The sequence below is a fragment of the Falco peregrinus genome, chromosome 6 (genome assembly GCF_023634155.1).
Source record: "Falco peregrinus isolate bFalPer1 chromosome 6, bFalPer1.pri, whole genome shotgun sequence".
In the NCBI taxonomy this organism is placed as follows: Eukaryota; Metazoa; Chordata; class Aves; order Falconiformes; family Falconidae; genus Falco; species Falco peregrinus.
In genome coordinates, this window is record NC_073726.1 from 79,533,505 (window position 1) to 79,557,200 (window position 23,696).

At 39.4% G+C, this 23,696-nt stretch overlaps 1 protein-coding gene across 4 annotated transcripts in view; it reads left to right on the top strand.

Annotated features, from left to right (window-relative positions):
• FBLN1 (fibulin 1) overlaps positions 1-23,696 on the top strand; it is an 81,749-nt gene that overhangs the window by 14,807 nt on the left and 43,246 nt on the right. For all 4 annotated transcript variants that reach the window (XM_055808086.1, XM_055808085.1, XM_013300732.3 and 1 more), the window contains exons 3-8: positions 7,267-7,402; positions 13,480-13,651; positions 16,177-16,236; positions 18,457-18,558; positions 19,875-20,012; positions 22,290-22,427. In XM_055808086.1, the coding sequence (XP_055664061.1) occupies positions 7,267-7,402; positions 13,480-13,651; positions 16,177-16,236; positions 18,457-18,558; positions 19,875-20,012; positions 22,290-22,427 (746 nt within the window). The remainder of the gene's footprint in view (positions 1-7,266; positions 7,403-13,479; positions 13,652-16,176; positions 16,237-18,456; positions 18,559-19,874; positions 20,013-22,289; positions 22,428-23,696) is intronic.

The window sequence follows — 23,696 nt, forward strand, 5'->3', positions numbered from 1 at the left end:
ACACATGTATGTATATAAGATAGCCTTTTAAAACTGCTTCTCCTGTGTGGTGCCACACAGGTAATTGTCCTGTAGTTCTTCATTGAATTGCTGTGTGTGGGAGCTTAAACTTTAAGTCAAGGAGACTGTAGAGTGTCCCAACTTCTGTCAAATGTATTTGACTATAGAAAATAGTAACTTTAGTTAATAAATAGATTTCTTAATTCTACTGACATTTAAGAGGATACCAATTTCTATTGAATAATCTAGCAAATGAAATAATGAAGTTAAAGGTTAAAGTTATTTGCACAGTAATATTTTGGTTATACTGAATCTTTGATATGGTTGGGGCATTTGTATTTTTTATGTCAATGATAGTTTGCATTATTTTTACTGTTAAATGCACTAGTTACTTTTAATTTGTGGAGCTAACAACTTGTGATTGCTAGTTTGAGGGGCAGTTTCACAGAGGACTTTGTATTTAAAACATATTGCATTGCTTCCCTCTATTCAAATGAACTGCAAAGTGATTTAAGCTTGGTAATTGTAGAAGTGTTGGATTGATCTTTATTATGGAAAGAATGTGTCTTGCAGGCAAGCCTGTCCATATTTTCTGACTTTTGCATTTATATTGGCATTGAAGGCAGTCTCTTACGCATAAGAATTGACAGATAGGACTTAAATCCCAGTTTAGGAAATACTTGAAGAGTCAGAAGAGTTACAGACAAAACAGAGGCAGAAAAAAAACAGGAAACCAAGTTTATTGAACAATCTGTCAGTGAGAATCTTGATCTAATGATAATTGGATTAATGTGAGTTGCAATTCTGTAAATGTAACTTATTCTTTTAAAGGTTGCTGGTTTGGAGAGTCTTTAGGACTTTGTAGGAACTGAAAAAAGCTTACTAATGCTTCATCTAGCTTTTCTGCATAACTGATATGCAATTAAGAAAATTGGAGTGATGTAATGGTAAATCAGAAATGGGTAAAGGTACATATTCTATGAGAGGCGTTGAGGGCTTATGACAAAGAAGTGGATAAATGCAGTTCAGTTGCATTTGTTCATGACTGTATGATAAATAAACAGCTCCCCCTGAAGCTTGGCTTCACTGTAAAAATGACTAAGTAAAATTGACACCTTTGACTACTAGCCTTAATGGCAGTGTTGTTTGACTCCTGTTATGATTGCAAACTGGCATATCTGTGAGAGGTACAGAAACATCACTTTATGGTGCCATTTCAGACACAAAAGTAAGGGCCAAATTCTGCTCCTAATTGCTGGTGTAACTGGATCCAGAGTGAAGAGTGAGAGAGCATAATTCCCTTTGCAAGCACATGAGGGTAATGGCACCGATTTTGTACATGTATTCCTGCTGCACAGAGATGTGAGCAAAACCAGGTTCACTGCACTTGCTGAGGTCTGGGCAGGTGAGAATAAGGCACAGGATGCTTCATTGGTCACAGATTCTCACAAAACCTTGCTTCCTATTTAGACAACTACATGCAGTGGGAGCAATAATGTATTGTTTATGTGGTTGCTTAAACCCCAGCTGGGGTCTTTTAACTGTCTAGTGCTGCACAGTGTTGGACACTGTAGATTACCTGAGTGCTGTAAAAAACCACGGCCTCTTGTATGTACAAACAGATATTACTTCATGCCAATTGGAGCTGTTTGCCCTGCGTATTTGAGACTGGGTTTGCAAGGTTAGCAGTTGAATGCAAGGGAAAAATACATTGTGAAGTGAGCAGATTGGATGAAGTTACTGAAACAAAAATGATGTTGTGCAGTTACTTTGCAAAGACTATGCAACACAGAACAGGTTGGATGTGAGTATGTACCCCAACACTTCGCAAGAACTTCCATGCTGGCTTTGAATCCTCTGCTTAGAATAGTAATAACCTAATGGCATGTCAGATTCGGTCCTCCCCTTAAAGAAAGCCCACTGCTGGGGTTTCTTTTGCTTTTCTTTTGTTCGTGTGTGGAACAAGCTGCCTTACTGAATTAGAATTGCACCCCCTTGACCTTTTCCCAACCACTTTTAAAGCACATCTGTAGTAATCAAGAAGGGTTTCCATGCAAGCGCTGACGTTCTCCTACCTGCTGTGCATCCTAAAAACAAGCTGACAGTTCTGGGGTTTAGCATCTTTTTAGGATCCTTCCCCCAAATTTTCTTGTGGTTTTTGAGGGACTTGCCATCAATGTGAGTGACACTTGCTGAATATGGTACAGTTCAAACTGCAGTTGTGCTCGCTTTCTTCTCCTATACCACAGGTGAGGCAGCCCCCTGTCTGAAGTTCACAAGGATTCATCTGATCAATCTGGCTGCTGTTACTCAGCTGCATTTAAGTTGAAACAAGGCTCTGGGCTCAACATCCAGTCATGTCTGCAATCAGTTACTGTGGTTGCTCGTCCCAGAAATGAGTACGCCTCATTGCTGTGTCTTCATGACTCAAGTAAATATGAGTGTTGAGTTTTAATAATATCTTTGGCTGTCCTAACAGCAGCTTTTTGCCCATTCATCCATTTTCTTGTGATATGGTTAAACTCAGAGCAGCTGGAAAGAGCTGCCATTTATTTTTGGAACTCAACCCACCCAATAAATCTTCTTTTTTTCATAATGAAGAGTTTCCCCTTCCCAGAGCTCTTAGCAAGTGAACTTAGCTCCTTGATCAGAAACAGCATGCCTCCATATGAGAATTGCATGCCTTCAGCACTGTGTAAAGTCTTTTTGGAGTTACACTGGGAATAACATAATTTATTATTAGTGTTGCAAGAATGCATGAAAGAAGAAGCTACAGAACAGTCTGCTAGGCACTGTGCAAAAACAGAACAAAAAGGTGATCTGTGTTATCAAGCAGAGACAAGTGGCAGCACTTGGATGCAGACTCAGATGGGAACACGAGGAAGTGATAAGGCAAGAAGAGTGTTTGGAGTGATAGGCACCAGATGCTCAACTGCTGATAGATGTTTAGTGAATTATGCCATTATAAGTCTGAAAGAGCCTGAGATTTTGGACATCGAAATTGTGGCGGTTTTATGCTGGAAAAAGCTCTTTAAAAGTAATTTTTGGAGAACTTGTCTGTCTTAATTATTATCTCTTCTCTGTAGCATGCTAAGTGTGCCATGCCATCACCAAGATTTTGGGCTTCACAGCTGGAGGGATAGAACAGTCTGCTGTGTTGCCAGGGGCTTATTGCCAGTCATTTAGGATAAGTTGCTTACTTCACTTTGTGAATAATGTCAAACTCGGTCCTCCTCTGCCACAAGATTATCAGTATTGTTTCTCTACATAATATATGATATCAATGTAATTTTACCCTTCTCCTTCAAGATAATTTTTGTTATGTAACCTACAAAGGTTGTTTATGGATTGCAGCTGGTTAATTTTGAGGGTTGTTGAATCATTTACTTGAGCCCTTTGCTAATTTCATGATCAAATGTATATATTTTCATTGTGGAGGCGCTCTTTATTATTTTCATTTGTCATACAGTGTCACTCGTAATACTAGAGATCTTGCTCTTAATTTTCTAAGTTCATTTCTGTAGCATGTTAAACTGCAAACTGAAAGGTCTAAGGGTGGAAGACCCAGCTTGTTTTTGCAAAATAATTCTGAAGTGGAATCATTCCCTTTTCTTTGTTTTAAAACTTGTTTTTGTCCAAGACCTTCCACTGTGCACATGAATAGCACTGATGTAGTTTGAAAGTGGGCTAGTAAGTAGGAGAGAGGCAAAGGTTAATGAAGTTAGATTGACAACAAAGACATTGTTTTCAGAGCCAAGTAGAATTTAATGCCTTTATGGAAATAAATGAAAGGAAAAAGAGGTGATTATGAAATCTGTGCTGGTTTAGGAGTGCATCCTCTGGGGAAAAAGAATAAGAAGCGTGAATGGATTGTGGTGGTAGATGGGCATGTAGATCTTCAGCTGGAAATTCATTTCATGAAGATCAGTAGCATTGGTTAAATTTTAACAGAAAGTAAAAGTGAGAACATAAAACATGATTTCTTAACTTGATTTATAATCAAATTACCTGGTAATGAAATAACTTTAATTTTAGATCAGCACCTGCAGCAAAGAATAATGATTTTTTTAAAAAAAAAAGTCTGAGTGATTCCTGTTCACTAGTGAGCTATGAATAAAACTCATCTTTCAGAGATGCATGATTTTAGCTGACGTATCCTGAGTGAATGTCAGTTATGAGGCCTCATGCTCCTAGAGATTCCATATTTAGTGTTTTAAGATTTCAACCATATTGCAAACATATAACTATTTCAGTAAAGTTCTGTTGGACTGTATTAACTGAAAATCAGAATATGGCAGATAAGGAGGAAGTAGTTGACTTTTTAAATTAGGAGTAATTAAAAAAAATACAGGAAAGTACTCTTATAGTTTTTTGGGTTTTTAGAGATCAATATTGTCAGCTGTCTGTGGACATGAATTTAATAGGAGTGCTACACAGGAAGAGTTGAAAGGTTTTACACAGAGACAAATCTAGATGTCCTATTAGCCAGTGGGGATGACTCCTTTACCCCACTGAGAAGCAGAAACTGGTTATGTATTATATGAGGGTATAAGCCTGGGAGACGCCCATAATTTAGCAAAGACAGGGAGAGGGATTCTTTGTCTCAGAAGTATTGGAGTCTGAAGGGTTTGTGGTGGTACGCTCTGGTGGCCATCAGCACGTGGGCTGGTGTGCAAAGGGGTGGTCAGCTGGGCAGGCTGAGTTGCAGCTGGAAGACTAGTATGGTGCAGATTTTTCTAGCATTTTTCTCTGCCATCTCTCAAGGATTTCTACCTCTGTTACAGCCACACAAGCATTTGCAGTCTCAAGCAATATTTGCTACCAGTGCAACTTCACTGTTAGGATTTGGGCAATGAAGTGTGATTTTATTGTTGTTGTTCTGAGAATGAACAAATGGTATTTTAATCTAGTATTCAATTGATGTTTAATTCCTTATTACAGTTCGGTGGGCCACATGACTTGTGAATGCAGCTGTGGGAAACATTTTAAGAAACTTTTTTGTTTTGGTTGAAATTGCCAGTTTGTCAGAGATTTCAAAGAGATTACTTATATTTGGGGGGAAAAAAAAGCCACACTGGAAATCAAACAGCTCTACTGAAAGACTGCCGCTGTTTGTTTGTTTGTTGGTCTGTGGCTAATATATCTAGCTTCTCAACAGGACTTGGAAGGCTAAAGGAGCTGGAAAGTCTCAGCTCCTGCACTCTTGGGCTTGAAGTTCAGGTTTCACAGGCTTCCAAAGTCCTGACACTCAGACCACCCCAGAGCTGGGCCGGGAATGGAAATTCTGTTTCAGAGGGAATTTCAGCAACAAAAAAGCTACATATTCTTCCAAATGGAACTAAATCAAATATAAAAAAACTTCAGATATTCTGCCAAATAAAGTTACTGTCCTGGGCTTAACTTCTTGCTATGACTTTAGAGTCTATTTTTGAGCAATTTGTTCATGAACTTATCCTGTTTTTTGTTCCTATGCATTGAAATCTCATAGCTGTTTTTTGTCCGAGTGAGAACTGCACAGTCAGACCATTACAAAATCCAATAAATAAGAATCAGGAATCTTCAGGAATGTAGCTCAACAATCTCACCTCACCAATAGGCACGGAGAAACTGAACCCAGTACCCACGTGTCCCCTGCTTTTGATGGGCTGGACTGGATGGCCTGGTTTTAGAGCGAGGGGGTCCCTCATGCTGCCTGGGAGCAGAGAGCTCATGCTATGGTCATGGAGAGCAGGGAAGCTCCTTCAGACATGATGCATGGGAATCCACTTATCTCAGATGACAGTAGGAGAACCCTGTAGGTCAGTGGTGCAACTAACCCACCTCTCTTCCTTATACTTGCAAAATTTCCAATGGTGTAGATAAAGGATTTTTAAGAGTAAAGGGTGTTGTTTTGCTGGATAACTTTGCATAATTGTATGTATTTCTAGGTAACCCTTGAAAAGTTTTTACTCATCGGTTCAAATACCTAAAGTTGAGGGGGAAAAAAAGCAGGTGAATACTCTTAACAGCAAAGAGAATGCATTCTGTGTTGCTGGTCTGTAAGATGTGTAAGATTTCCCAAGCTGATGAGTATAAAAGTGAATTTATAAAGTTTTTCTGTGCATTTCTTATAGAGCTGTAACATACCATGGCATGCCTTTTAGGTATCCCTGTTGTACTATAAATAGAATTTATCAGCTTGGGTTGCCCTTGGGATAGTTTCTTTTCCCCCTAGCAACCCAGGTAACGTTATTCCTAGTGAAACTGGGTTATCACAAAACACATGGATATGCTTATATCCTTGTATGTGTAATCTGATTTGTTACTCCTCTTCAATTTTTTTTCTGTTTCCCAGTGTCTGTTACAGGAGGTAGTGGTGGAAGATCTTTAAACTGCAAGCTCCACTTCCAACACTGTCAAACTAAGCAGAGTTACGCATGAAAACAGTGAGTGCAAAGTGTAAGAGTGTAAAGAGAGAAGGTACCTCCTTCAATGGACTTTGCATTCAAGTGGCAGTAACAACAGGAGTAGAGGAGTTTAAAGCCTCCTCACACAGATATGTTTTTTTTCCACAGGAAGGAGTTTTCAATTTATTCACTGAAACCGAGATTAAATAGAATGATTTTACGAACAGTGGAACTGCCAAACCTGAATTTCCTGCAGACTTTTATCCTGTCTCCTCTCCACAACTTCCTGCCCTGTAATGCTCTTCTCTCCCTTGTCTGTCTTCGCCTTTTGCTTACAATACACTCTGTTTCTCGCTGTGACTTTCCTTGGTATTTTCACTTCTAATTGTCCCACAGAGCAACACGCTGAGCTTCCTTCAGCATGCCATACCTGTTTGAGCAAGGGGCAGCAGGTCCAGCGGTAGGCTGGCCGTGGGGTTGCAGGCTCTCACAACACCTAGGGCTTGATTTTTCCTTTCTGTCAGTCAGAGTACTGGTTTGGTTCTCACCATCCTCTGTTCAGCTACCAGTTGTCACAAAATGTGCAAGAGTGCAAGTCCCGGAGACCTTGAGCCCTGTGGCAAATGTAGTTGAAGTTACTCATTTATTAAAAAAAACGTTATGACAGAGTGCAAGGTAGATAGGCAGTTAAATTGTATTAAACGTATCTTCTGAACATTCTGCCTACTCCTAGAGAATACTTCTACTTTGTAACTAAAATGTGTGCCCACAGGAGCCTCTTTCAGTGAGACTAGTGGAAGTGCTAGTTGTTAAAACTCGCATTACCTGTTCTTGACCTATATGTGACATTCTTCTCCCATGGCTTCCATCCTTTTGTCAGCATGACGCAGGTGCAGTGCTGCCGCAGTCAGCTGGAGAAGCAGTACTGTTCAGACGGGATGGAATTTGCCAATGTGCGCGAGGACTGTGATTCACATATTGGTGACAATTCCACCTGTGAAGCTGAGTACTTTAAGGTAAGACATCAGAGCTGCTCCTGTTCATCTTTAAGAAATAGTATTGACTGTCTAGATAGGTATTAAGGGTTGACCTGAAGGTCGCTGTACTCAGTTTGGTGTGCATAAACAGTTTTTTCCTACCTACACCTTGTGTCTCCGTTGAGGCTGTCTGCTTTGTGCTGCTTTGGGAGAAACAGTTTCTGGCTGAGTGAAGCAGACTGTCTCATTGCGTTTTAGCAGAGGCAGAGGGTAGGATGCAAAAGAATGGGAAGTCTTGAATGGGTAATTGACTAGGAAACTACTTTTGCATGAAGAGAAGACATCAACAGGGTAGGAAGTGATGGGTGAGACCTGTTTCAGACTTTAGCTTTCATTAGAACTTCATGGCCTAAGGTTGAACTCAGTGGTTTTTAGTATTGGTGGTTCAAAGGGGTAGGACTGAAGTTAATCCTCTCAGTATACTTATAATTCCTGCTGGTGTATGTGTCCATACTTAACATGACTTCGATTTACAGTTGAATGAAGACATCTGTTAGCTTGTGATAATAGCATTTCATATTAGACTAAAAAATGCCTGTTGTTGGCATCTTTAGCTAATCTGTGCCCTGCCCTCCACCTTTATTATTTTGTCCCTCATTTTCTGAAAAGGAGCATATCCATACCGCTGTGCAGTGGTTTTGGAAGAAAGTTCCACCAGTAAGATAGTGACCTTGACAATGACCCAGTCATGAACAGCTTTGACCCATTAACACATTTCTTCCAGTGGTGGTGGAAATAGATGAGAGTGATTTTAATTCTTCCCACAGCTCGAAGCTGAATGTTTTGGTTCATACAGTTTAAAAAGTCTATATAACAGAAGATGGCAGACAATGTCTGACTCACAAGTTCTACCTCTTAAAAATGCTGGCTTGATCATGTTCCTGGCAGTAGGATGTTGCTGGTGCCAGGGCTGTGAAGTAATCCATGTTCTTGCTGTGGGCAGAAGAAAGGTAACACATGCTGATGAGGCTGGCATTGTTGGGTTGTCATAAACTTGTCTGCAAGTGCAGCATGATTTTGTCCCACAGCGGAGTGTGTCCCCCAGAGGGGACATAGGTCACCTATTGGCCATGTCCAGGGTATGCCTTGCTCCTAGCATGGAGATACCTCTGTGCAGCTTTTTCCATTAGGAAACCTGTCCACCTCAATCTGAATGTGGCATGAAAAAATATTTAGCGCCCTGTGTCAGTGCTTTGAAGGGCTGTGAACAGATGAACAAGGACTGTGATGGCGAGTGCTGTGCAGATTCAAGTGCTTGCTACCAGAGACAGGTTTATAACAGCAACGCTATTTTAAAACACCTGTCATGGGACAACTCTAAAACAGAATGCAACTGTTTAAGGAAACCCCATTTCCCATCAATTGGCTGATGTTTCCCTATGTGGGCTTGTCAGCATGAGGAAGAACAGTTAATGATGGTGGGGGTTTTTAAATAGCCAGACTTCTTTATAGATGGCAAGTTTTCATGGTGACAGCTGTATTATTAAACAAAATGGGTTAGGCCTTGATCTCTGACCCTGAGAATAAATGTCTCAGCACAGCTCATGTCACGTCACTGATGTCTTTCCCCTGTAAAACACAGTGCGGGGGGGGGGGGGGGGGGGGGTCGTTGGGAATGCTCCCTGGCCTGTGCTAACCCCAAAATATGCTCCAGCATTGTCTGGGAGGATGTTAGTTGCCATTAGAGCTTGCTAATATTTAAACATTACGCACGATTGTGGGACAACGCCTGAGCCCATATTCTGTCCCTGTTTAATTTACTGGTACAAACACAGTCGGTGTTACTTAATCTTTGTGAGCTATGTTCTGCCCTCCCCCTAGGAATATAGGAATATCCTACACTTAATAACTGTACCAAGGTAGGTGTAAGAGTATTTTTGCAGGTAATCTCTTTGATCCATGATGAACACAGGTGCTTCATGATCTAGTATTAGTGAACAATTCATAGTTTCTTTGGTTGAGTACATTCTGAATCTGATGACCCTGACACATACAATGTATCTGGCAATTGTGCCATGCTCTGGTAAACAAACTTTTACATTCGTGGCAAACCTGTCTCATTTGAATCTCATTTTGCCCGAGTTAGTCCATTTTTGTTTAGCGTAGCATAGGAAATCTTTTGGATCTTCTTTGTCTCCTTCAAGGAAGCAGAAAGAGCGATTTAGTAATTTAGTAATGCAATTAAGAGGATTAATCACAGCACTTTGCAGCAAATGAGGCAGCTAATCTTTCTTTTGAATCCAAAACTTGTGATTGGAAAGAAGATAAAAAGACCATATTTTGAAAACACTTGCCTCAGCTTTCATACTTAAAGGCGGTAGACATAGGTAACGATGAGCATAGTTTTACTCCAATTTTTGGAAGCGTAGCTTTTCTTGCCCTGAAAAAAAGGATGCAAAACTACATATTAATCTTTAAAATCTTCATCAAAAGACAGTGATCCATTTCCAGATTTGTTGCTGATACAGGGATGTAGAAATGGTTTTCTGAAAGTTTCTACCACAGTAGCCCTGCAGAAGAGAGAAGCTTGTAGAAATTTGACCTTCTTTAAGGTGCTTGGATATTTTCCCAAAAATTTGTCATAGGCACTTTCTTTTTCCAAAGATCAAGGTACTGCCTTATCTCCCCAGTTTTGTGAAGAATACTTTGTTGTGTATCTTAGGCAAGCACAAAAGTTTCAGTGCTTCGGGTGTTGAGCATTTTTTTGTTTTGTTTTGTTTAGATCTTCAAAAGTTCTGAAAAATTGCACTGAATTATTTGTATTTTTTTCAGTGTTTTTCATAGCATCTACTAGTTAGTCTGGATTTAAGCAAGGGAGAGACCTCTTGTGGACAGATAGGCAAAAGCAGTCTTAATGCATGGTTCACCCTTTCAAATCTGGTAACTTAAATGGCGATACAAGTAATAAAGAACAATTATAAAATTTAACTGATTAAGAGAGCTTAATGATGAAAGTAATTCCAGGTGTTTCCTAATCACAGCAAAAATAAATCTTCAAGTTTCTCACATGTAACTATTTAATTCCTTTACGCCTTCCATCTTTATTCCTTTCTGTGAAAAGGCAAGGTGTAAGAGCAGTCAAGGGATCAGAGGACTTCAAGTAGGACACAGCTTCCTATCCAAACACGAAAATAAAGGCATGGCTTTGAAGCTTGCATGGGCTTTTGTTAATAACAGGGGAGAGGCAAAAGAAAAAAATGTTTGAGATTATTATTGGAATCACTAAGCAGCAAAGGCTTACAGGCAGTAAGTGTGTAATGCACGCTTACAGGAAAGTATGTAATATAGGTTGTACTACCCCTGAAGGCAGCGATGGTTCTAGCAAATGGGCCATTTGGCAACCTGGTGAAAAGGGCTGCAAACACATCAAGAACTGAATTGGCAGGGAGTCTAGACTGCACGCAGGACGAAAGGATCCAAACTTTCAGAACAGGCTAACAACCCTGAAACGGTGAGAGTGAAAAAAGAAATATTGAGATTAATCCTACCAGGACAGCGATCGTTACAATGACATAGTGCTTTGTGTCTCAGAATACCGGAGTGCTCCATGACCGTCAGTTAAACTAGCTTTATCACTGCTATATGAGTACCATTCCACAGTGGGAGAGCTGAAAGAAAAGGTGACTTTGCAAGTTCACATGTGAAATGTGTGGAGACATATGCAGGTCTACAAAGTCCTGGGAGTGCTCTGGGCACAAGGCTATTCATCACCTTCTCCATCTTTTTTCTTTAGTTGAATAGGAAATGTTAGCCTTTAGGACTGCCAGTGCAGAATCATCTAGGGTCGATATTAAAACCCAGTTACCATAAACATCGGTTAAGAAAACATTTGACACTTTCCATCTCTAGACCATTTTGGCTGTGGTATAGCAACATAAGTTATTATCATTATCAAGATGTTAATCAAGATGCATCATGCATGGTTAGAATAAATATAGGTTGGAACAAATGGTTCAGTGCATACAATTATGTTAAATGAAGATAAAGTTTCTTACAGTCATTGCAAGACTTAACAAGCTCTCTACTTGAATATTCATATTAGCTGGAGACGGAGATCTTTCAAGTGGTGGCTCAACCTGGAAGAATTAAAGAACATAATGTTATTCGGCATGTCAAGAATGGCAAGGTTAATGATCAGTCTTTACAAAAAAATGCAGAGAAACTCTGTAACTACCAATTTGAGCATCATGTGACAAGATGAAGAAATACATTGCGTCAATTCATATGCCTAACAGTAGAAGCCAGTGAGGATATCCATAAGTATATAATGTCAAAATTAGGCAAGGTATCTTCTGTATTCAGTAACTTGAATAATATTTGGATGTCAAAAATATGCAAGCCTAAGTGCAACAACGAATCTTCAGCTCAGTTTTAATTTCTGTCTTCTAATTTATGATTGTGAAAATTGGAAATCTAATGAAATTATAGACAGATGTTAAAAACTTTGAGAAGGATGTCTCGGGAAAATATTAGATACATTAGACACAATAAATATTCAGAAATGTTGCAGTTCTTGGAAGCAATCAAGTATCTGTTTCTAAAGTGATCCAGAAAAGCCAGAAAAGATGGAAATATCCCAGATGTAATAGTGATGAAAGCAGAGCATCCACCACTGAATGGAAGTATTTCAAGAACCAAGTAAGAAAAGTAGTGAGGAACCATCCCACCAAACAGTAGTTGATAAGGGAAAACATGTATCTTAATGTTATGGTGGACATGAAAACAAGACCTCAGCAGTGGCCAGAAGGGGAGAGTTCCTGCCGTACAGCTTTCTGCAGCAGGGCAAGGATTCAGTTGTGTATTTAAAGACAAAGTACAAAGCATGCTTAAATACTTCAAACTGATGTAAAGTAAAAAAAAAAATACTGAAGAAACAAGAAAAAGGATTTTATTATTTTACATTCACACTGCTCTATGTTTTAAAACTGCAGTTTTAAAATTCACAGCAGTACAGAGAGAAACTTATATAATAGCTTATAAGGGGAAACTTAGAATATAGGCAAGGGTATACATCTCAGAATAATGAAAGAAATTTAATAGTTGCTTTCTTTTCAATAGATGGGGTGCTTAAAACACCAAATTACAGGAATTTAGTTCAATGGTTAGTTATTTCATATTCCATCTGCTCTGTTTAATGGCACAGGCTATCTTCTTCAAGCAAAAAAAGAGTCTGAAGGAATAATAAAATTAACAATAAAAGCTTAAATCTGCTTTTACATGACAGCAGCAGCTGGCAGACACCAGTTCCATAGAACCAATCATCTTCACTGCTTTCTAACAGCAAGGAGGAAAACTGAATAAATCAGCAGTGTCCCCGCTATTTAAAACTGAAGGTAACCTCCATGGGGTTGACCTGACCTGTGTTCACTACTGTGGTGTATTCCCAGGCCATAGTTCAGCAGGTCTGGAAGAGGCAGGTCGTGTTCTGTTGCTGAAAGCCATGTCAGGACTGTGATGCTTTTAAATAATGTTTGACTATTAGTCTTGTTTTTCAGAGCAGAATAGCTTCTCTTTATGACCTGTTAACACTACCCTTGGATGAATCATGTTTTCTGGCTTGTTTGTCTGTTAGCTCAGATGGGTATTTTTTTGCTGGGAAGTTGAGTAGGCAGTTTAATTATAAACTGAATTACGCATTCATTGATCGTGTTCCATTTTAATTGACCTGGACACAAAGGGGAAGCAGAGGTGCTAACAATTCCTACTGTTCGCTGGTGTTTGAAACTGGGCTATGCAGGCAGGGAGCAGTGAAATTTCATATACATGTGTGGACCATTCTGGTCCTCCACTTCACTTTGCACACACATTCACACGTATGCAATATCTGTGAGAACTGGATGCAGGTTTTGTGCTGGGCTCTATGTAGGCCAGATGCAGAGCTCACTGAACTCAACTACAGATTAAAATGCCTGAGCTTAAGTATACCAGGAATTCTTAAAGAGTTTGCGGAAAGTTTTCCATCAGTTCACCAAAGTGAGATAACACTTTTGACTGCTGACATTTGCATTGATTTGTTCAAGGCTAGGATTTGACTTCTTTTTTTTTTTTCTTAACAGACATGTTGTTACTGTTGCTTGCTGGGAAAGGCTGCCCAAATTCAAGGACAGAGTTGTGAGCCCAGCCTGAAGATAGGATACCAGTGTGGAATTGTATTCAGAGCTTGCTGTGTGAAGGGTCAAGAAGGCCTTGATATGTCCATCAGCGATGATGCTCCTAAAAAGGAGCAAGGTATTTTATGTTGCAAGTTTGATACACAAAATGATATGGGATACAAGGAGTGCTTGTACTTTAGGTTGTTGCTGTTGGAATTCTTCTAACTTGAGATCTCCTCTGAGTAATTCAATAATGTATGTTTTGGAGCTCGTTTTTTTTTATAATGATAGCTGTAACACTGCATACCACAGGAGGCTAAAAGAGCTGGAAAGTGGTCACTCAGTTCATGGTGTCAGAACTTAACTGTAAGACAGATTATTTTGTCCACTAATGGTCTTGTCTTAGAAACTGAGTATTAATTTTAATAGCTTATTTTAATATCAAAATATCTATAAATAAACACAATAATTAAAATGTAATTATTTTGCCCACAGTCTTGATTAAACAGAAAATCAACGACCAGTTCTTTTAATTGGATTTAAAAGCCAGGTGGCCTTTTCCAGCTCAGCAGAATTCGAATATTGCTTTTTGTGTGAGAGGCAAATGCTCACGAACTGAGGGCGTTTGAAATGCCTGGACTGTCTGGGAGAACTGAACATTTCTAGGAAGCATGGTATCTTTATTTCTTTCAATATTATCAAAAGAAAGGGGCATCTAGATGGCAGCAGCTCCTGATACCCTTCTCCATACCTAGTCCACAGAGCTGAAGAGAACGAGCGTGGACATACTGACCCTTACAGACCTGGGTGTGGTGGGTTTTTTGCCTTTTTCAGTTAGCAGGCAGATCTGAAACTGCAGAGGAGTCATGCTGTGTAGTGTTGCCTCCTTCATGGGCAGTTGAGCCCTGAAAACACAGAGTCTGACTTGGAGATCACCAGTGACAGATTTTGGGAGATGTCATCCTGACCAATCACTTAAACTTAACCCCCACCATAACAGCTTGTGTTGGTCTGCTTGAGCCAGTGTGTTATCGGACTTGCTTCAGGTCTTCCAAAACCTGGTTTATGTCAGTGTATCGAGTAACATTTAGAAATGCCCTGCCAATTCCTTTGTGGTTTAGCAGGGGAATTCCCCTGTCCAGTAGCACTGGTTGGACTGACTGGACTGGTACATACCTTTTACTTAGACCACTGTGCTAATGACAAAAAATTTGCAGACTCAGTGTATCTGCATGATGTGGGAAATATATCAGCACCTGAAAATCCAGAACTATGAGCACAGTGTACAGTATTTCCCCATCTGCCCTTGTGGGCAAGTGGCACACAAATAACCATTATGTATATGGCTAGTGTGATTGTTACGGCAGACATAATAACCATTATGCATTGCAAAGATGGGTCCGTGTCAAGCCGGGCAGGACAATGTTCTCATCATTAAACTAAGAGACAAGCAGGTGGTTGAACATAGGTCAGATTTCCCTATCAACAATAAAAATTGCCTGTTGAAAGGCAGAGCAAGCAACATGAATAGACTTTTGTTAGTCATGAAGGGCAGATCAGTCTCCATTTTGTAAGGCAGCTTCTTGGACTAACACCTTGTGTTTGTGTTATGCAAGCAGGACATACGCAAGGCATTCTGCTGCAGAGGGTGCGGTAAGCTGACTGATTCCCTGTAGGACACTTTCTTAGTCATGTAATCTCTGGTACAGTGTCCCCAGAGACTTCTACAAAATCAGACTAGATTGGGCAAACTGATTTCATTAGCTTCTGTGTGACCAAAATGTACCCCTGTGGCTGGAGGGACGCAGTGTACCAACCCAGCCTTGTGCCACTGCACAAAATCTTGCTTTCACATCTGTGATGTGTTATTTGCTTGTAAGTGATGGCTGGTTGGAAAGGCTTATGGACAATCACTGAAATGCAACTAAGCTTCCTGTTCAGTAACCAGAGTATTCTGAGACTGTGTTTTTGCACATCTCGCTGTCAACCTACCATTTCCCCTGCATTCAGAGTGGCAGGATTGGAGCAAGTCCATTAGCTAGCCCTTTGGGCAAGCAGTGGGGTCAGGCAGTGGATGTGTTCAGCCCTTTTATGTTCTCTGTGTGGAGAGAAAGAGCTCTCGGGACACATGCACGTAAGAAGTACTGCTGATCAAAACTCTCTGAGTTAAGGTATATGAAGTGTATTTGAAAGAATGCCATGAGTAGGTACCCAGAAGTTGGGTGTGGAGTTCTTTTTGGAATAAAGTCTAAATAAATAACTGAGGTTAATCTGATTTTCATTAAAACGGTGAGTACCCCAAGCTACTATAAAGCCAGTGGAAGCCAAGCATGCCTCAACAACGTGTCTTATGAAAATGAGGTTAAGCTCTGGTTAAAAGCCTAGTGTTAAGAGCCTGCATTTGAAAATGTTGGTCCATATTTAATCTATGATCACAGCGTGACTTGCGTATTGAATCAGTCTAATGGAAAATGCCCTGTGGCCACATGCATTTGAATGTCAAATTTAAGTATGAAATAGCTGTAAAATATGTAAATAACACTTTTTAATTTTGTCCTGGTTTATCCAAAAACCCGCTCTGAGTCCCATCTCAAGCAAGCAGCTTTTTACTGTGAGAAGAAAAGTGCTTTCTCCTCTAATGCCTATATCTCCTCTTTTTAGTTGAAATTTCAAAGGAGGAACTAGACCAAGAAGATCCTTATCTGCATGATGGCTGCAGAGGTAAGCCAGGTGACTAGTCCTGTTAGCTAGCTCTTTTGTGGTTGTCTGCAGTAAAAGTGAAGCAAATTTAGATCTAGAGATTAGCCAAAACCTTTTGCCTAGGCTAGTTTTGGGTAAAAATAACAAAATGAAGATCCCTTCTAAGAAATAGTAGGCCACCGTGTGATGCCTTAATAGTTCTCAAATACAAGGGAGGCATTGTCTCCCATAGTGCAGTTTTTCTTACCCAGCTGAAGCTTAGACTATACATTTCACTTTCATTTAACTGCTAGTGGGCAGTACCTCAGAGGTGTTACCCATTGAACCCGTGGATTACTTTGGATTCTTCAGAACATGGGGATCCTATATTAAATACGTGCATTCTTTTGTTCTCCTCTTGGGATGATCAGGATGACTGAATATGAAATGAAACTTGTTTCCTTTTGAGATGCATCACCTGAAAAAGAGGAAGAAAAGCAGCTATTGTCCTCATTAGTCAGGCTGTTCTGCCTCCTGGGAAGAATGCGTTATTGGGATATTGTTCTGCTAAGTATTCTGATTTATTGCTTGTCACGTGTGATTTACATGTCTATAAACTTAAAACAGCCGTGATTTATTATTTTCTACAAGCATTTCAGAACTAAGTAATGTATTTAGGATAAAATCAATTTAATAGACTTATATTCCAGTTGAGAGATGATTTACTGTGCTGCATGTGGTACAGCTATTACACTCTAGAGAGGATAGAAATGTCTGCTAGGTCATTAGCTAGTCAAAGCCAGCACTGGCTTTCCTCCTTGTCTCAGCTGCTAATTACAAGAGATGACACAGAAAAATGTGTTACATATTTTCCTAGCATTATTTCTTTATGTAATCAGTTGTTGGATTTGTTAGTTAATCGGCTGCCTGCAAGAGATGGATTGGTATGACTAATTACAAATTAGAGTTTCTGTCTACAGTGTCTTTTCTGATGAATTTGGCATGTCAAAATTACTTGTGGTTTTCTGAACTTCACCAGGGGAAACTTCAATTTCCTAGGCAATGGAATTACCAGCAGTTTGCTTTGGAGCACCTTCATGGTATACGAGAAAATTAATTCTGTTCTTCCAGCACTGCCACAATAGGTTTTATTGTGGCCAGCAGGAGCTCACAGGATTAGCAGAGGTTCAGAAGGTGGTAGCTGTCCATCTCAACCTCAAAACTATGGTTCTTTCTCATGTCATTGTCTTTGCCAGTACTGCGTAGAGAACTAATTTTCTGTGGTGGTTTAATGGTCCTGTCCTCATAGAGACATGCACTGTAAAAAAAAATATTTTAGTTCATTGAAAAATTTGAAGTATTATAGCTCTATTTGCCCACATTGATTGTGCTTATCTCAGACCTTTTGTTCAATGCCTATTTAGCCATTCTGAAAAACGGAAGATGACAGGTTCTATTTGTGCTAAGAATATCAATACTCTTACAAAAAGCATTTGGAACTATATAAACTTTTCTCTATTGTGAGAATATTGAATGGTTTTAATATAAATATATCTTTTAATAAGATCAGGAAAAAAGTAAGTTTTCTTGATGATGATCCAGATGATGTGTAAATTTCCTACAGTATTCTCTCTCTTTGTCTGCCAAAATAACCTCAGCTCTCTTTCACACCCTTTGTGACTCCTGCACTAGGTCCTTAGTACCCCAGTAGTAAGTCTTGGTTCCTTCAAGTTCCCTGAAGCCTTTGTCACCCACAATACCCTCTTCCTTCTCCCTTTCATGTTTCTTGCCTGCTGAATAGGAAAATGGTATATGGTATAGGTAATTCAGGAGTATGGTCCTAATAGTGATGGGCTAAAAATAAAGCCTAATGCAGCTAATAGTTAAAATCTTGCATTAACTTATGGTGATGCACCTTGTCTTTCTTATTTTATGGTAATCACCATACAAAGTTTTAATTTCCCAGCCAAAACCTGAGGAGGTGTTTCAGCTCATCGGCATTTTCCCTTCAACTTCTAACAATGATGGGCTATGAACAACTCCTTGATTTACTTCCTTGTTGTATTCATTTTTAGAACTAAAAGAATCCAGTGATTACAAACACTAATTTCAGTGTTTAGCCCTTTCCTTCTTTTGTGTATGTGTGTGTTTAGTTATCTGCTTTTCTAAATAAAACAGCAAGTGTCCTGTAAATTAACGGTTTGTTTCAGTGCTGGTGAAGAACCTCTTAATTATGTAAGACTTCTTAAAATATCCAATTAGGTGGTGGTCCCTGTTCTCAACAGTGCAGAGACACAGGATCCAGTTACGTCTGCTCGTGCTTTGTTGGGTATCAGCTTCAGCCAGATGGTGTCAACTGTGAAGGTAAAAGAAATAAAACCATTGCCTCAATTATCAACATCCCTGTTTTAAAAGAGCAAGAATAAATAAAAAAAGATGCAGACAGGAGAGATCAGAATATGCTTATGCCAGCTGGAGAAAGAGGTGAGATCATAAGAAGTTGGTTTTAATGGAGTGTTGGAGTGAGAGTTGTGGGAAGGTGGAGTTAGGAAGGAATCAGTAGAAGAGATGGAGGATTTACAGTGAAGAAGAGGCAGAAGATCTTGAATTATTGTTGTGAATAAAACCAAATTAAAATACTGGTTCCCTTTTATTAGTAGGTAGTAATGGATAAGGCAGATGAAAGAGAGTAGGATTCCTCAGCTTGTTAAGGACACAATTGACAGAAAGGATGAAAGTTTTGGATATCATGAGTAGCATGGGAATAGTCAAAGGAGAAGAATTGTTAAGTTTCTCCCAGAAGAAGAGCTAAAGGGACATCAAATGAAATGGGCTGGGATAGAGCTCATCACACTTGACTTCAGACATGTGCAATGTAGTCTTTCGCTCCTAGATAGTTAGCCTAGCTGTTGTTGCTATCAGAGCAATAAACATTTCCAGGGCACAGTTCGTCTTGCCTGTTCCATGTAGCTGTTCCAGGATGAAAAGCTTTACTCATCAGGAGTGCCTTTTTCTGTCCTTGACTGAAAAGGGAGTCTAGGTAAGTAGCTCAGATTGAAGCTCTCAAACTTCAGAATGTAAAACAGATACTGATGATTGGTCAGATTAACGCTAACCTAGTGTGAAATACAGAAAGGAAGAACTTTTACATTTGGTACACATGGATGCTAAATTTTCTTATGCACTGAAAGAGAAAATGAAAAAAAATCACAGAAGAAATGTGTACCAGTAGCTCTAAAGTAGAAACTTGCAACTTGTGGCCTGGGCAGTCCCTAAGCCATATGTTGGTGGGAGGCAGAGCAAGGGAAGGATTTGTTAAAGTTTGCCTTATTCGTATAGTCACTACAATCATCTGCTACTGGACTTAGTCAGATGATGTTAGCCCTTTGCTCTCACTCAGGACAACTCCCTCCTCTTTCTTAAGTACAGTAAATCAGCAGTCGTAAGTCCTGTTACCAACAGGGCCAAAATACCTTTACTGGTTCACACTCTGACCACAAGATAAGTAGCTGTGTTGAGAGTGTGAGGCCAAATCCACACCCGTCTTTGTATCCTGATGCTGAAAGTAACAACTGGTTGGAGGTGTGCCTGCGGCCTTTGACTTCGTATCTTCCCAGAGATTTCATATTTCTTATATATTCTCCCTTTTTTTTTTTTTTAAATAATTTTGCATATTCTAGATATTAATGAGTGTATCACGGGGACACACAGCTGTGGGATTGGACAAACCTGTGTCAATACATTAGGATCCTTCCGCTGTCAGCGGGACACGAGCTGTGGAACTGGTTACGAACTAACGGATGACAGTCGTTGCAAAGGTACGTCCTGTGCAGAGAAGCTGCAATCTTCCATACTCAAGTGAAAAAATAAGTATGTCATCACGTCATGCTCTTCTACTTTTGGTAAATACACTTGTAGTTATGCAGGGACACACAGACAGTGCTCATTCTTCCAGGACAGTAGTTTTCCACCTGTCACCTTGTAGATACCTGATCAGGCTCTCTGTGGGCTATTACAAAGGATAGAAGAGATATTACAAAGGTACTACAAAGAGATACTACAAAGGATAGAAGAGATAACTACATCTATTTGACAGTGGCTTGTTGTATTGCACAGTTGTGTTGCACAGTAGGAGCTGGCCTGGGGGCTGAAACAGTTGATTTTGAAGGCCCAGCCTCACACTATACACATTTTTTTAGTGTTTACTTCTGGCTAGCTCTAGTCTGGTCCTGCGAATTGGTGGCTTGTTAGTGAGTGAAGTGCCTGAGTCCTGCCCCTGGAGCGTATCTAATGGTTTGGTTTCACCTGAAAGAATCAATTTTGCACACTTCAGAGGGAGAAATAAAGTGTGGCAAATGGAGTGACCAGGTGATTAAATTTGAAAACTCTAAAGTAGATGCATCTTTAAAAAAATGTAAGTCTTTATCCTCAGGAGGTTTAAATTTGTTACAAAGGGATTAATTTCTTAATCACAACAGCCTTAAGGATTTAAAAATGGAAAAAGGTTAAAAGCACCGTTCTTGACTAGCTGTATTTGAAAACAAGGGTAATAGGTTTTTTTACTAAAGAAAAGACTGATTTCAAGTTGCATCTAGCTCAAAGTGTGCTGTTGTGTGCATCCAGAACTTCACCTGACATGCTACCTTTGCAGAGATATGAATTAGCAGCAAACTCCACTTGATGTGGAATTGGTTTCCATTATGAGAAAGTCTGTTCCCCCAGAGCTTAGAATTGTTTATAAACAGATTAATTTCATTTCACCAGGTAAATTAACTCAACCAAAATTCTAGGTAAGGTTTAATTGTAGGAACTTATCAATGATGAATAATAGGTTGAATAAAAAAAGCTGATGAACAAATTCCAATGCAAAACCTGCATAACATACAGCGTTTTCCAAAGTATCGTGGTCTAACTTTGATCCCTTGGAAGTAAAATTTCTGCTGATTTGAATGACATCAGATTTAGGCCAACAGATAGCTTACAAGCAAGTATAAACAATCTTTCTCTGGTGGAAAAAAAGGGGTACATAGAGTTAATTATGCGTGCCATCAATGCTAGAAGTTTCTTATCTGGATAAGATATTTTAATAATGTTAATTATTAATGTTATGTTAATAGTGATTAAAACAGAAAATGAATAATCTTCATTATGACTTTTAAATGCCAATTAAAATGACAGAGTTTTGCAAGATGTAGAACCCTGCTGAACCCAATTCAGTATTAACCCATCCTAAACTTAAAAACGCTCTCCACAATCATTATTTATGTCTCACAAAGCTCTAGGGATAAGCAGTTGCATCTACTGTTCTGCCAACTGCATAAATGGGAAAGCTGAGGCATCCTGTTGCTAGAACGTTTCTGTATTTTAATAGGTTTAGGAGATCTCATCCCGTTGCAAGGTGGCAGACATTTAATTTCAGTTGCTTTTATGTGGACAGGGTTACATTTGTGAACCAAGCCTCATTAGCCTTTGTCTGCTTTATCTGAACCATCATTTATTTACAAGTATTTATTGTCTGTTCCGAACCAGAACGGAATATTAAAGTGAGGAGAAATCATGTTTATGTGCATTTTAAAGCACAATAATGCAAGGATATTGCAAGCCTTAACATGGATAAGAATCAAGGCCAATTAATTCACTTATGAAAGAAATGAACAATGTCTGCATTGGATCTAAGGTTAAAATTAAAATTGCACATGGACATACAATTAAATCTCACTGACTTCAAAGCTGAGCCTGTGTATAAGTGCACTGCTGAATTGAGACTGAGCACGGCTGAACATGATGCTTCAGGTGATCTATAATCGGTTTGAATCATTTAGTTGTGAGAGCTAAACTTGTAAAGCATAATAAACACATATACCCCCCTACATATAATGTTAATAATGAAACAACAAAACCCCCTTAACTTATTATACCTGGTTTTACTGAGATACTGTTTGAGGTGGTTGGTCAGATTGGTGCTGGGTCACTGCATTGAATTGCATGAAGGTATGCTGAGGATTATTTGTCTCATTTTTTATGTGTTTGTTTTACGTGTGAAGGTAAAGCTTCTGTCAAACTCCTGCTAACAATTTTTTTTTGTGGTGTACTAGATATTGACGAATGTGAGACTGGTACTCATAACTGCCCCCCCGATTTTATCTGTCAGAATACTCCAGGATCTTTCCGTTGCCGACCCAAGCTACAGTGCATGAATGGGTTTATACAAGATGCACTAGGCAACTGTATTGGTAAGACGTGTTCTTATCTCAGTGAATATTTAAGTGTTGCCTATGAGATAAGTTGTAGTTTCACTGGGTGAGTTCTGAGCTTCTCAAGTCATTCTTCATGCATTTATGCATTGCTCTGCTATGTGCTTTTTCTGCTCCTTTAAAGGCCGGCTTGGTTCCACAGGTAAGATTTACAGACGAAAACCATTTACCTAAAGACTTAAAAACTATTTTAAATTAGATTTGGTTACCTAAGGTACTTAGCTACATTTGAACATTTTCCTTAAGTCTTTGGGTATTTTAGCTGAAACAAAATCTGTAAAAAAAATTGTGATGTGTTTTATCTCCCTCTATCCAAAATGTTTTAGCTAAAGCTTAGTATAGAAAGCTGTAATTTATGACATCCTCTGTAACACACTTTGTTGATATTAGTGTGTGTGGTTTTACAGGTATGTAGGTCTTTCCAGACCTGTCCTCCATTAGTTATAGCCTATCAAGAATCTTACTTTGTATGACAACACACTGCGGAGAGGAGTTTTATTTTAAGGACAAATTACAATCTATTGGACTAATGCCTTGTTTCCAAATCTCCTACAAAACAGAATTATAACCTTCATATAAATATGTTAGAATTACTGGTTTCCAGCAGACTCTAAATGGTCTAATGTGACCTACAAATCTATCAGTTATTCCCTTGAGTAGTATTTTCAAGTCTCAACTTAACTTTGAATTCCCCCATCGGCATAGCGTGTCTTGGACTCGTGGAACTGGCTGAGCAGCAGCAGCTGCCAGGTCTAGCTCATTGTCAAACCGCCATTCTCCTGACCATATTGTACCCTGTAGTGCCGAAATCTGACACTGGAAGCCCTGAGACTGAAAACAAAATTGCAGCCTTTAAAATGAAGGGGGGGGCCATGCGCAGCAAACCCTTTGAAGACTTGTATCTGCCATAGCTAGCGCCAGGTCTACAGCACTTACTAGTTAGCTTGCCTTCACTGACATCGGGAAAGCCATATCAGTTTGCAGCAGGGATAGTTATATCCCCTAAAATGCATCTGCTCAAAATATTTACCAAAACAATTTCACAGGTTGATTTTACACACTGAACCAAATGCTGCCCTGTGTGCTGTTGAAGGAAAAAGTGTGTAACTTTCCTGTCTTTCCATTGTCTTTGTAACTTGAAAATTGTACACTCTGTGAGCTGGGATAGGCCTGGCTGAAAAGTTTCATGTTATACTACATCCCCTGCCCCATGTCCAGGCAGCCAACACTTTGCAAGCTGGATGCTGT